Here is a 13,272-nt window from a genome sequence, read left to right on the forward strand (position 1 = left end):
ATGCTGCCACCGTTAACCCTAGCCTAGTTCTTCCAGCTTCTACGCCACTGCTCTTTGTTACAGACAGTATTTGGATAGTATAATCAGTATGGCTCTCAAGGCTAACGCGCACCAAAGAGAAAAATCAATTTGATGACAATCAACATGGCTCGTAAATATTGTACGCACGATGCACCTACTATAGCCTACTACAGCTGAACTCGAGTGCGGGAAAGTGCCAGCGCCTGCCGAAAGCGGAATATACTAATCGGGTAACATAACATTTCCGAAAGCAGAACTACGTACTTAGGTATATGTTTTCAAAGTATTAGAGGATGGCGGCGTCGCATTTGCGATGGCGATCCAGCTGCCTCCTATCATGCTACCGAAACGGATGTACGTGCTCTATATACCTTGTCGGGACCAAACTATTGTAACTTACAATTGCTGCTGCACAAACCCTAACGTTACGTGGCAGCCCCTACTGCTAACCCTACGGTTGCCGCGCGGCCGGACCGTCCCCGTGACCTACCCTTGCCCGTACCCGTACCCTTGCCCGTTCAGTCTGAGCTCCCCTATTGATTGCTAAGATCATAAGCCCTGTCACCGGCGCCTCTTGACCCCGACGTGCCCGCTCAAGATATGCCGCTGCTAAGGAGGCGAAAGCACGCTGTGCGCTGCATACCGCGAACGGTACGGTGAAATCTCTTCATTGCACCAATCGACTTGGGACCCGGTATGAGTAGGCGAGAAGAGGTTTGGCCTTGGGTCAGAGGTTGGGCCCAACAATCTAGCATGTTGAGCAACGCAGACGCGGTGAGTTTTGAGCTCGAGTTTTGTTGTAGATGATGTGGTCGGATGATAGCGCTAAATGCTAGAATCTGTGTTAGACAAACGCGTGGGGGAGAAGGAGGAGGAGAGGATTCCATTTAGTCACCATGCTTGGGCGCCGTAGGGCTCGCCACGCGTGACAGCACTCCGCACGACTTACTATAAATCTCGATGACTCAGTGCTCATCTGTTTCTCTAAGAGCGAGAAGGCGACGCGTCGTTGACTTGAGAGCGCGAACCCGAGTAGGTGGCACGGACGCGCGAGCAGACGAGCGGGCGTGCGGGCGAAGAAGCCAGAGCGCCTCGCCACATCGTCACGACTGTACCGATCTGATCTGGCGGGCGCTAACCGCATGAACCGCCGAGCGCGGCGCTCAGTCCACGCTTAGTATATATTTGCCTTTCCTCCTCCTCCCTATCGTCCCCTCGCATACATACTCACGCATGATGCTTTTCTCTCCCGGCGATCTGGTTCAAGAGCATCCCGTGAAGAGAACTGCCTGCTCCGTTCGACATCATAACTTCCTCGCGCTAGGGCCGCTAGAGGGTCTTGCATCGAGACTAAACCAGCTCCAGCCACATCTGTGTCTGGAACATCCGGTCGAAACACGCAGGTGAACATTGCGGTTTATGCTCCGCCATGTTCGTGAAACCGAGTGAGGAGGAGGAGGAGGGGGATCCATTAGTGAGGTTGTGATCTTCCGCTCGGACGACGAGAGGTGCGTACAGTACTCTCAAATCACCGAGGATGCGGACGTGATTGACGCGTTGCGCTCCTGGTCAGTTTGCTATATGTGCCGAAGGGCAGCGCACCAACCTCGACTACGTCGTGCAGCTCTAGGCTCGCCACGCCAGGCAACAAGATCGTGATTCGCCCGATGTCCAACATTCCTCGTCAGCAAGGCCTTCCTCTCCTCATGTCACGCCCTCCACCTCGATCCAAGACTTCATCCTGCGGTTCGCGAAGACGGACTCTCTTACCTCTTGTATTCAGTCCGTTCCATGAGCGAAGGATGGAAGTGAACGATCAACGTCGATCCAAATATCGTGCGTCAGTAGCCTCTTGGCGATGTCCGTGTCTCGCACTCACCCACTTTCTCGTTGGTCTCCCATCAGACTGACGAAGAGCTGGGCTGGAAATACTCCCTATGGCACAATGTTCAGAGGGCTTAGCATCCAGTACGCCGTTCCTTACCGTGGTTGTGGCCGCTTGCTGACGTACGACCATCTTTGTGACCTTACAATTGACTACAGATACACGGTTAGGACTGGCGATTCGCGCGGTCGACTCGGAACACTACGTGAACGGTGTAGAGGCCACGCCCGTCGTCAGCGCGTCTGGACTCTCCACGGATAGTCGCTGGAAGAGTCGACCAGGTCGGATATAATCTTCCCGAGCCGCCGATGCTGTCAAGTTCACCTCGCAAAGAGAGCCGACTCGCATCCCCCACGGACTGCGTGATGCTATCCAATCAAGTCTTCGTCGCTTTCTGCCGCACAGCTGTCGCGCCGATCAGTCTCACTCGTTCCTCCATGCCTCATGTGACCATGGATGCATAGCCGGCACTCGGCCGCTCCCCCCTAATCGTTGAGCAAGTGTTCTGGATGAAGTACAGAGTTGGGGAACGTTCTCGTCTGTCCTGTCTCAGTGACTGCCGGGCCTCGCCCGGACTGGGCTACCGTCGTAGTGAAGGAAGATAGCCTACGTTGAAACTTAAATCCCGTGGTGCGTTAATGATATGGTCGCTCTTATATCGACTGCAGCTGCTCACCTCATACTTAGGCTTTGTATTGTTCGACAACATCACGCCTAGGGGGGTGAGCTCAGTTGCTAGGATTTCCTTCGAGGGCGCCGAGGACGACTCAGCTAAATACCGAAGACGCTGAACGATGGAGCTGTTTCTGTCGCCCCCGCTCCTCGATACAGCTCAGATTTCCGCAATGGACGTACGGCATCTACTCTCAAGCGTCAAATGAAGCGACCTCTCAGAATCATAGCACGTTCGCGGTGTCTTTGTAAGTCCTCGTCGACATTATGGTAGAAGTCGGGAACCAGACTGACACTCGGCACTTCCGGATAGGTCTTCCTTACCGGCTTTTGAGGGTCCATCCCCACTTCCCATGCACTAAGCGGAGGTGATCGTTCCTCTCCGCGCTCCGCGAGTAACACGAAGGACGCGTATGCAGGGATGCCTCCGCCACTTGTCTGGACCTCGACTAAGCAGCAGTTCACATTGAGGCTAGTATGAAGTGCCTCGACCACTGCGGAAGCGAGATTCGCATCCTCGCCCTGCAACGCGTATGTCGTTCCGTCGACTGCCACCGCACCCTTGAAGACGACCGTCTGTACGCCGTCTTGCGGCGTGCTCTCATAAACGACGCAGTCCACGAGCGAAATCCACACCTGCGAGTGGCCACCTGAGAAGTGGTACGTCTCACGGAAGGCCGCCACGATATCGTCGGGGGACAGCTCACACCCGCGACGCTCCGTCTGCTCCTGGACGACGCGATAAAAGTCTTGCTGTACGGACCGCGGGAGGTCGATCTTCAGGTGCTCCTTGATGACGTACGCGACCCCGCCCTTGCCAGACTGGGAGTTAATTCGGATGACAGCCTCGTACGTTCGCCCGATGTCCGCAGGGTCCAGCGGGAGGTAGGGAACGTCCCAGAGCAGCGGCTGGCCGGTGCCTTTCGCAAGTGCGTGCCGCGCCGCCTGGGCCTCGAGCCCTTTCTTGATCGCGTCCTGGTGCTGCCCAGAGAAAGCGGTGAAGATGAGCTCCCCGGCGTAGGGGTGCCGGGGATGGACAGGGATGGATGTGAGCTCGGTCACGAGGTCGATCGTGGATTGTATATCGGTGAAATTCAGTCCGCAGGGTACGCCTTGCGTGTACATGTTGAGCGCGACGGTGACGAGGTCTACGTTGCCTGATCGCTCGCCGTTCCCAAGCAGACAACCGTCGACTCGCTCGGCGCCAGCGAGCAGACCGAGTTCTGTCGCAGCGACGGCCGTGCCTCTGTCGTTGTGACAGTGGAGGCCGACTATGACCTCGTCTCTGTCCGGGATGTGCTTGCAGAAGTACTCAGGAGAGGCACGAAGAACAAGAATATATATTCACCTGGTCCGCGAAGTGGTTGGGAGGGCCCGCTTCGACAGTAGACGGTAGGTTGAGTATGATGCGGTCGTCACCTGGTCCAGCTAATCCCCACGTACGCTTTGCAGCGCTGCAGATTTCGATGATGTACTCTGGCTCTGTCTGGGTGAAGGCTTCGACGCCGTAGGCAAACCGAAATCGGGTGCCATAGCGGTCGCCATACTCGTCCACGAGCTGGCGCACGATGATCGTATGCCGCACCGCCAAATCGATGATCTCTTCCTTGCTCTTGCGAAACACGACTTCCCGGAAACACGGTGATGTTGCATTGAAGAGGTTGACGATGACTCGACGAGCCCCGGCGATGGCCTTGAATGTGCGACTGATCAGGAACCGTAGTTGCATCCTTGGGCATCGTAATCATGCATTCCAGTCATTTAGAGCCAATTCAGAGCTTCGAGGAGATGAACCGATCTGATCTGGCGAGCGCTAACCTTATGAACCCTGCTCCTGGGTCACGCGCACGGAGGACTGTACGTCCCTCCTCCTCCTCCCTCACCGTCCTCGGATCCGCTCATCGATGCATCGCCTTTCGAATGTCAAGAGTGCCTCCCTCCCTCGTATGCTCACTCAATTGTTTTCGTCTTCCCCTTGACCTCCGCCGGCGGTTCTGCTCGTGATCTGATTCAAGCATCCTGGGAAGCGCATTGTCTCAGCTCGACACAAACCTCCCGCGCTACCAATACCGCATAGCCATTCTCCGTTGAACCACATACTGTGAACACGCAGGTGGACGTTGCGGTTGAGTCCTCCCCATGTCTTTAGTGCCGAGTGAGGTGATTTCATGCGCTTGGACGACAAAAGTAAGTATCATGAGCATAACAGATCATCGTGAGGATATGGCTGACGTGTTACGTTTCTGGTCAGTCTGCCACCGACGACAAGACGCCGCCGTACTGATGACTGATGTGGTCCCAGGGCGAAGGTCTGATACGACAGAACACAGCAGACCCAGCGCTCTGTCCGTAACCCTCTATGTTTGGCGTGGGAGAGGGCAGACATTGCTGCTTGCTGCCACCTGCCAAGGCTGTATCGTACCATATCTAAGTCGGCCCAGCCATGTCTGTCCTCGTCCAATCTGCCCTGCATGTCTATCCGTGGCTATATCTGTCTTGCTGTCCTGTCGTCCTGTGGAAGACCGCCGGTCGCTGTCGCCCTTCATCACGGCCGACACCTTGCTACCGCCGCGAACGTTCCTGCCGACAGTAAGGCAGTCAAGACAGCCGAGGATACGAGTACTGCGAGTGGCGCGTTCCACACTGCTCGCGATCTGCTATCCCCTATCAAGCATGCCACTCGCTTGACGGAAGGGCGCGCGCTGCGTCAGGACGTTTGGTCCGTTTTCAAGTGAGTGTTACTATCTCCACACCCGCTCCCTCAGGCAATAACTCTTCTCGCCTCATAACTCTTACAGTGCCGTGAACCTCCCTTCAGATTGCATCAACCTTGGCCAGGGTTACATGAACTTTCCGCCTCCGGATTGGGCTCGCGAGGGTGCTCAGGAAGCACTATGTTCCACGATGGGAAATCAATATGCGCATCCCAAGGGGATTCCTAGACTACGGAAGGCAATGCAGAATTTCTACGGGACTCAGTTCCACGAGAGAGAACTCGACATGGAAACGGAGATGATGGTCACGAACGGCGCGACCGAAGGTATGGACGCTAGGTGTCCACAGCGGCGAAGCGTTGAGAATGACGTGTTTCCATTGGATTCGCAGGGCAGTACGCGGCCTTCACTGCGTTTGTGGATCCCGGAGACGAAGTTATCATCATGGAGCCGTTCTTTGACCAGTACCTCCAGTGCGTCGTCTTCAACGGCGGCGTACCGGTGTTCGTGCCCCTCCACCCTAACGCAGGCGATCCCGGAAAGCGTTGCAAGCCCACATGGACTCTAGACATGGATACATTAAGGTATTGATTTATAGCACGCCGTACCAAGCCTGAGCTTAGCTGTCCTCTAGTCGCGCCATCACCCCGCGCACGAAGATGATCGTGCTGAACACCCCACACAATCCTATAGGCAAGGTATTCACGCGCGAAGAACTTGAGGCTATAGCTGAGCTCGCGGATAAGCACAATCTGCTCGTAATATCCGATGAAGTTGTGCGTTCCTCTTGCCATATAGTGCCTTATACTTATCGCGCTAATGCGGCGCCCGTGGGTGTGCAGTACGAGCACCTCGTTTACGACAGGGAACACGTACGCTTCGCAACGCTGCCCGGCATGTGGAAGCGGACCATCACTGTGGGCTCAGCAGGCAGTCTGTTTTGTTTCCTTCCTTCTCGTCGGCCTGTCAGGTTTGCTGATAAATGTCCCGTTCACTGTTGTAGAACTCTTCGCGGCCACCGGATGGCGTGTGGGCTGGCTCATCGGCCCGCCCGCGCTAATAGCGCCCGCGTATGCGGCGTCGCTCCGCCTCGTGTACTGTGCCAACACACCGATGCAGGGAGCCGTCGCTGTCGGCCTCGAGCAGGCTGGGGAGCGCGGGTTCTTCGAGACGCAGACAAATGAATATAAGGAGCGCAAGGCGATATTGACTGATGCCTTTGAGAGGCTCTGTCTGAACTATACGCAGCCTGAGGGGGCATACTTCATCACAGTTGTAAGTGGTGGTCGGGCGTATGACAGAAGCGTCGTTTGGCTGAATACCATGAAAAACTAGGATGTTAGCAATCTGCAATGGCCCGCTGATTACCCTTTCCCGCAGAACATACGAGATCGGCGCCGTGACTTCCAGTATGTCTGCGGCTTACTTGGTTCCTCTGGGTGCTTTTCACCTCCATACTCTTATGTTGCAGTGCCGCGTGGTTCATGGCCATGGAAGTGGGCGTGGCGCCATTACCGCTCACAGATGTGAATTCGCCTCTCTACGCCTAACGTCTTATACTAATGATGTCTGTTTTGCAGTTCTACTGCGACGCGCATGCCAGCATCAACGAGAACTACATTCGCTTCTCGTATGCGAAAGACCTCAATACATTGCGGTCCGCGGCCGAACGCTTACAGTCTTTAAAAAGGTACCTGAAGTGATCGTTTGGGTACCCGAAGAGTGAACGTCACTGGAGAAAGGAGATTAGAGGGCTCCGAGTATGCATCATTCCCCTGTGTATGTATGGCGCTGTTTGGGAAAATACCATGTTTGCGACACATCTTGACGTGCTAGACCTGCGTATAACCGGGAAACCGATTGGAGGCGCACGCGCAGCATCTCACTGCAAAGATATCATGATTTCCCCGGGCAGAAAAGGCTTCAAAAGTGAAAAGAATTACTCACGGTTTTCCCACGACATAGACGTATCTCGGAAAGACGTCGAAAGACGCCTTTCCCGGCGGACAACAGCCCTTCAAGCCTTTTCTATGCCGATAATGGTGCCCTACGGTCCACTTTCCCTGCCCAGTAGGCATTGTGAAAGAGCTTTCACTCCGCCACAGCCTTCGCATGTGGAGCAAACGATGATTTCTTTGTAGTGTCTCTTGGAGAAGGCCAGGTCATGATTATGTTGCGCACCCATCCATCTTTGAGAATCGATGCATGTGCTACGCATACAAAGTTCACGCTCGGTAAGGCTTAATCGGGACCGAGTTTACTCATCTTCTCTACTGTCCACACGCTCTGTCAGGCTGCCTCGCCACGCTAAGCAGATTCGCCCTCATTTTCTTGATGAAAAACTCTCGACAAACACCCTTACTGAGTAAGAATAATCGTCATGAACCACGACACTAGTCAGGTAATCCTACGGAATGATGTGCGCTACCAATAACTGAATTGAGAAGGTCGTATAGAGGTCTGAGACCACTGGAATGGAGCGATAAGGCGATGAGTCGACCTTCGGAAAGGGACACAAATAGTAGATGACGGCCAACAATCCGACTGTGATGACCCTGAGGAATTGGAGATAGTGCGGATCATGCAGACATTATGCCATCGGATTTCGTAGGATGTTATGGTATTCCAGACACGATGATAAGACAATCTTCCAGAACGATGACTTGCTCACTGACTAATTTGGGTGTTCACCTTGCTCGGAAGAATGAACGATATGCCAATCCCTGACCAATAGGTCGTGAGCGTTAATGCGCAATTCCTCAATGCTTCTGACCCCGGCCAAACCGAGCGTGATCTCAAAGTCGGCCAAGACTGCTCTCAACTGGCTGTCGACCCCTTCTCGACCAGCTAACGCGAGAGCATACATATAGGGGCGGCCGTCTGTTGGAAGGTAGTCAGATAACCTAGCGCCGCATTTACGACTCCGAGGCACTCACAACAGACACCTTGTGCACCCAGTGCTAGCGCTTTGAAGATATCGCTCCCCGTACGGATGCCGGAGTCCAACAGAATAGTGAATGTCCCACGAGCCTGAGCTTCCTTGACAGCACAGCTCCCCATGATTCTATGCAGCGCGTCCAGGGAAGAGATGGAGCCGTCAATCTGTCGACCGCCTACGATTAAGTTAAGGCATGTATCTCCGAGATACAGCGGTTACGAACCGTGGTTTGAAACTATAATCCCGTCTACACCGTTCTCTATCGCCAACTCGGCGTCCTGTAGTGCTCGTGAGCGATGTAGATTCCCTCGCTGTCATCAGAGGAATAAGAACCTTCGGAGACAGAATGCCCTTCAGTATCAGCGGGCCACCCCACTGCTCTTTCAGCCGTGAAAGGTCACCCCAAACCTTGGTCGGGTCCAGAAGTTCTCCGACCATCTTCTGACCGACCTCGGACTGCAATGTTGCCTTCTTATCGCCGTTCCGAATGAGCTCGTCCTGACGGGCGGCGATGTATGGAAAGTCTGGATGTTCGTCCTCCGGAAACGGTTCCAATCCGGCAGCTGCCATGAAAAAAGGATCCGTGAGGCCGACCTGCGCCCCAACGCCGTGCGCAAAAGGAAGATAGGCCGTATCGAGGTCACACGGCCGCCAGCCAATTGTGGGGGTATCTACGGTCACTACGAGAGCAGTGAAGCCGGCGGCCTTCGCGCGAGAGAGCAGAGACATCACGGTGCCGTCATTCTTGCCCCTGCGCAAATGCCATTAACGCCATACAATGTAAACTCAGAGGATAGTGAGTATATACCAGTAGAGCTGCAGCCATCGCGGCCCAGGACCGTTAGCCTTCGCGATGGCCTCAATAGAGCGCGTCGACCCCGTGCTCATAATGAAGGGTATTCCGAGCCCACCCGCAGCTGCAGCTGTGGCCCGCTCGCCCTCTGCATGGACAATGCCCTGGGCTCCAATAGGAGCTAGCAGAAGCGGCGATGGGTAGGTGTTGCCGAACAATGTCACCTGTCGAACGATCATTGCTAAGCGAACTCGGGACGCTACGTACACTGTCAAATGACATTGTCACCTCGATGTTCCGCTTGGAAACGTCCCTCAACAGACGAGGTATAATTTTCCACCTCTTGAACGCTGCTCTGTTGGATTCTGCGGTGGAGCCTGTTCCTGCGCTGCCGAAGATGTACATGTATGCATCTGCATTATAGGGGTCAGATCGCTATGGTATGCGCACTCAAGAGTAACAGCAGACCTGACGAGTGCTCGAGCTTCTTGCGCGCCGCTTGTTCGAGCCTATCGACAGCAAACGTTGCTGTTACCGGCGGCCTCCTGCTTGCATACGATAGCTTCGCGAAAGTGGACCATGTCGCTGCGGCGGTGTATGACATCGGCTTGCCCGAGTGTGCCGTTACCGGTCAACGGAACACAGGGCTGTAGAGATGGGTGGGTAACTAGCGAGTTCCGCCATTATAAGGGTGAGGGCATCGAGAATCCGACTCGGATGCAGTCATCTTGCAGCAACATAGTCGCACGTCACGATGGCACGATGGAAAGAGTAGCTAGATCTGTTAGATAGTAGGTCCCGCACCCGAGCGGATGAGAGACGGTCGTGAAGAAACTTGCCAGATTTGGTAATATCCCGTCAGCGCTAACTGTCCACAGAAGTATTGTGTACATAGAATAGTACTTGGAGCGACACGACTCACGACTCGAGGAGGCCGGCGCCATGGCTCGGAGGCCGAGCTGCGTCCGCTTTTGTTGAACGTGGCTTTCCGGCCGATCTTAAGCGCCACAGCTCGAATATTAGTGTAGTCGAGCAGTGTAAGAACTTGAACACTTGAGTACCGATCTGATCTGGCGAGCGCTAAGTAACCGCATGTGCAGAGGCTCTCCTTGCCGGGGCCGTGCTCAGCTCCCATGATGTTGCTATTCAGTCTTTCGACCTCCGTCGGATTGCCCCTTTCTGCATTCGGCAAGGATCCAACCACCTCCGACGTAAATGGAAATATTGGTTACGACCCACAGGTCTCGAATCTTGCCTCCCTCTCAGCTGCAGGTTGCGCCGTGTAGTAGCAACTGAGTTTCTGTGGACGTAAGTCCTGAATCCTGATCGGCGGATAATAATATGTGATCATTTGGTTCTACATTTGAAGTACGAGAGAGCCTGCCTTCGCCCGTCGCATCCAATAGCAACGTCACGTCATATAAGATACACTGTTGCTAATAGCCGAGTCCGCTTCAAAATCGATATCACAACGCGTTGCGTTCCCATCCGCCGGTCCGGGCGTGAAATCGGACATTTCGATATGTGAGCTTCCACCTCTGACGTGTCGGCGAGCATTCAATCTATGTAAATCCTGAGTGAGCAGGGACATGTGAGGACCAGTCGCTGCGACCTACACGCCCAACAACGAGTTTGTATAGACTGCATGCATAAATTGATGAGCACAATAATGTGACGGAGGGTAAGCTTACTTTTCACTCCCGCGCAGTGGAAAATCAGCCATACCATACCGTTCTGCTTGATAGATACCAAGTACTGCCACCGATGTTATCAATGAGTCACATCGCCAGACCTGTTAGATGATTGACAAACCGTTGCGCATAATGCGATCTGAATAACGCTGCAGCCGAGTTTGAGCCTTGAGAATGAAATGGAGGTCATCGGACTCACGCTGATAGAATCCCACGATTGACGATGTACGTAGTGAGTGTACCGATCATAGTGTCTGTGCTGGACGCTACATCACTTCAACGCATCTAAGCGAAGGGAGGACAGTCTTACGCCCTAAAGCCGGTCTTTCTTGTGTGTAACGCCCATGAAAGACAGACACAGATGTACACATCTGCTATTGCTGCCGTCCAAACTCTGGAAACCGTCCACGGCTGACAATTGCATTGTTAGTTATCCAACCTCTGCTTTATGGCGACACGTACTATTTCCGGTGGGAGTGATTTTGATATGACCCAGTCATGTGAGCTGGCATCGTCTCAGTATATTGGAATATCATGGTCAGAGATATCTTACCTGGAAGCCCACACCCCCACTGGTAGATCAGAATGCAATCAGCGTAGTTTCCAATCACAATATGAGCATTGCTTCGTACCGAGGCTGAGAGCTAGGATGCAACAGTTAGTCTGCTCCTTGTTGTTGCTATCGTTCAAGTTGGACGAGCGGACATACCAAGAGCGATAATGGAAATTACTGCCTGTTGTCAACGGGTTCAACAACATATGGCGGTCAATCTGACTCTACTGTACTTACTGGGATGAGGCTGATCAGCACCCTCGACTGGCGCGGCAGTGTCTGAAGCACTGCCAAGAGCTAATTGTTAGGTGCTATGCCATGCCAGGGAAATTGTGACGGGCCTACATTGCCATATCTCATGGACATAGAACCTATATTGATTGTCACTCAATATTTGCCAGAGATGTCATTGCAATACTTACAACTGCACAACACAGATGGTCACTACCTGGTTCATGGACGTCAGCTACTTGGTAATGATGATTGCGGGACTAATTCGAGCATAGCATACCGTGGTTGCGTACTCGAGCTACGATGATGTGTCAGAGCTTAGGTTAGAATAGTTTGTATCTTCAATTATGGGTGTGATCCCAGTGCTTACCGCGAATACCCTTGATACGGTCATTTGTCAATTATAAAGGCACGTAAGAAAAGCGGATTCAAGTCCACGCACTTCGGGATCAAGAGGATCATGGCAAAACGGCCATGACTTTGAATAAGGTAGTAAAAGATCATCTGCAGTACGCCATTCGATCACTTTCACTTTCACAAAGAGAAACACGTACACGTATATCAGAGACGGTGATAGTCGTGTCAAGCAGCCTTGTCAACGGAATCAGCGTCAGGACCGTCCAGCTTCTAAGTCGACTGACCATACAAAGAGGACCTGGGCATCCGGTCAATGGCAGTTCTATGGACCGATACGTCAAATAATACGCACCAGGCCTTTCACCGGCAGCCGGTCTTTCGTCGTGTAGTTGCGTAGATAGTACATCAATTGAGCACATGCGAATCCATACAACCTACAACGCTTGACACAGGGTTCGGATAGCGTGTCGAAATGGAACTCACATTGACGAAAAGATGCCAGGCCCAATGAACATGCTTCCTATTGTAGGGGCAAGGTTCACCGACAGGTGCGAGCTTGGACTCGCCACCGTCATGGTGGTTGAGCTATGAGATGAGCAACTGGCTGTCGCGTAAAAGTCTAAGAGACCTTGAGCAAGCTGACAGCTGGTAGTAGCTCTATATACAACTCTTTGCAGTGCATCATGACTATCAACTATCGCTCACGAAATTGTGTCATGGTTTGCGACCCGTCACCTCACACATCGTGCGCCTGATTACATGTGTACAAGGTCTGTTGGTCAATCTTGGATAGAGTTGGTGAAATATGATACTCTCCGAGTTCGCCGGTGATCGATTGAGTATCCGGCCGTAGATTGAATGCGGTACTAGATTGCTCGCAGCAACGAATCATGGTTTGAAGGAGCATCAAAGATGGATGGATTTGATGCATAATCGTAGCCTGAGTGATGAGATCTCGAGAACTAGCAGTTGGTTAGCCTGCCAGTGAGGTTCGCGCAGTATTTGCCATACTAGTTACCCGTCGTCCAACCTGGCCCAACACAAAGTCTAGCAGCCTATCTGGGTACGCGCGTTGTCGCCCTCGAGCAGCAGCAGTGCCCGCTTGCTTCGTAGACGGAAGGGTGATGCATGCCTCCCATCTATATATTTTAGTCATGACAGTGGCGTCCGAGCTCCGCTCATCAACTCACCGGTTTGACCATTCATTTACTGTGTAATGCATTACCTCTGAGGACGGAGTGTCAGGATCCTGACCCTAAATGGAAGTTCTGTCATGTCCTGGCATTTTGATTATCTACCAGAATTAACCAACAAACATCCACGGAAGTCTACCCACGAAAGATTCCGGGAACACGACTGTTTGCATCTTCCGACCCTTGATACACTGACAGCCGTCATGATCTGTACAGAGCGACGC

The 13,272-nt window shown here is 53.2% G+C and overlaps 5 protein-coding genes across 5 annotated transcripts; 1 reads left to right on the forward strand and 4 right to left on the reverse strand.

Moving 5' to 3' along the window:
- Positions 1 to 3,796: 3,796 nt before the first annotated feature.
- B0H18DRAFT_553716 (uncharacterized protein) lies at positions 3,797 to 4,472 on the reverse strand. The gene has a single exon (XM_048038572.1). The coding sequence runs from the start codon at positions 4,305 to 4,307 to the stop codon at positions 3,891 to 3,893; it is 417 nt and encodes a 138-aa protein (XP_047898375.1). The 5' UTR covers positions 4,308 to 4,472; the 3' UTR covers positions 3,797 to 3,890.
- A 577-nt stretch (positions 4,473 to 5,049) lies between these two features.
- B0H18DRAFT_1082839 (PLP-dependent transferase) lies at positions 5,050 to 6,995 on the forward strand (the record flags this gene model as incomplete). The annotated part of the gene is made up of 9 exons (XM_048031595.1): positions 5,050 to 5,309; positions 5,377 to 5,618; positions 5,684 to 5,876; positions 5,927 to 6,068; positions 6,135 to 6,225; positions 6,296 to 6,567; positions 6,628 to 6,701; positions 6,764 to 6,818; positions 6,873 to 6,995. 9 exons carry the CDS (start codon positions 5,050 to 5,052, stop codon positions 6,993 to 6,995), a joined length of 1,452 nt encoding a protein of 483 aa, XP_047898376.1.
- A 971-nt stretch (positions 6,996 to 7,966) lies between these two features.
- B0H18DRAFT_870141 (oxidoreductase) lies at positions 7,967 to 9,627 on the reverse strand (the record flags this gene model as incomplete). Its single annotated transcript, XM_048040073.1, has 7 exons — positions 7,967 to 8,172; positions 8,229 to 8,405; positions 8,454 to 8,508; positions 8,564 to 8,981; positions 9,039 to 9,247; positions 9,312 to 9,436; positions 9,492 to 9,627. 7 exons carry the CDS (start codon positions 9,625 to 9,627, stop codon positions 7,967 to 7,969), a joined length of 1,326 nt encoding a protein of 441 aa, XP_047898377.1.
- A 410-nt stretch (positions 9,628 to 10,037) lies between these two features.
- B0H18DRAFT_980879 (uncharacterized protein) lies at positions 10,038 to 10,973 on the reverse strand (the record flags this gene model as incomplete). Its single annotated transcript, XM_048044464.1, has 6 exons — positions 10,914 to 10,973; positions 10,836 to 10,863; positions 10,715 to 10,778; positions 10,640 to 10,664; positions 10,408 to 10,585; positions 10,038 to 10,345 (listed from the first exon to the last, which is right to left on the reverse strand). Coding segments are annotated over exons 1-5 (313 nt in total), but the record flags the coding sequence as incomplete, so codon positions are not given.
- Positions 10,974 to 11,259: 286 nt separating this feature from the next.
- Positions 11,260 to 12,516, reverse strand: B0H18DRAFT_553754 (uncharacterized protein). The gene is made up of 11 exons (XM_048038573.1): positions 12,339 to 12,516; positions 12,208 to 12,289; positions 12,140 to 12,153; positions 12,053 to 12,089; positions 11,941 to 12,002; positions 11,869 to 11,878; positions 11,779 to 11,796; positions 11,690 to 11,715; positions 11,613 to 11,638; positions 11,505 to 11,554; positions 11,260 to 11,448 (listed from the first exon to the last, which is right to left on the reverse strand). Exons 1-11 carry the CDS (start codon positions 12,428 to 12,430, stop codon positions 11,401 to 11,403), a joined length of 465 nt encoding a protein of 154 aa, XP_047898379.1. The 5' UTR covers positions 12,431 to 12,516; the 3' UTR covers positions 11,260 to 11,400.
- Positions 12,517 to 13,272: the final 756 nt, after the last annotated feature.

This window comes from Fomitopsis serialis (genome assembly GCF_022376445.1).
Source record: "Fomitopsis serialis strain Sig1Antser10 chromosome Unknown B0H18scaffold_6, whole genome shotgun sequence".
In the NCBI taxonomy this organism is placed as follows: Eukaryota; Fungi; Basidiomycota; class Agaricomycetes; order Polyporales; family Fomitopsidaceae; genus Fomitopsis; species Fomitopsis serialis.

Excerpts from the sequence above, each read along its gene's own strand:
- B0H18DRAFT_553716 (XM_048038572.1), bottom strand. The coding sequence starts at position 4,307 with ATGCAACTACGGTTCCTGATCAGTCGCACATTCAAGGCCATCGCCGGG.
- B0H18DRAFT_553754 (XM_048038573.1), bottom strand. The coding sequence starts at position 12,430 with ATGACGGTGGCGAGTCCAAGCTCGCACCTGTCGGTGAACCTTGCCCCT. Across the intron at positions 12,290-12,338 it reads CCTGGCATCTTTTCGTCAAT|GTTGTATGGATTCGCATGTG; the intron begins GTGAGTTCCATT and ends CAAGCGTTGTAG. Across the intron at positions 11,555-11,612 it reads TGTCCATGAGATATGGCAAT|TGCTTCAGACACTGCCGCGC; the intron begins GTAGGCCCGTCA and ends AGCTCTTGGCAG.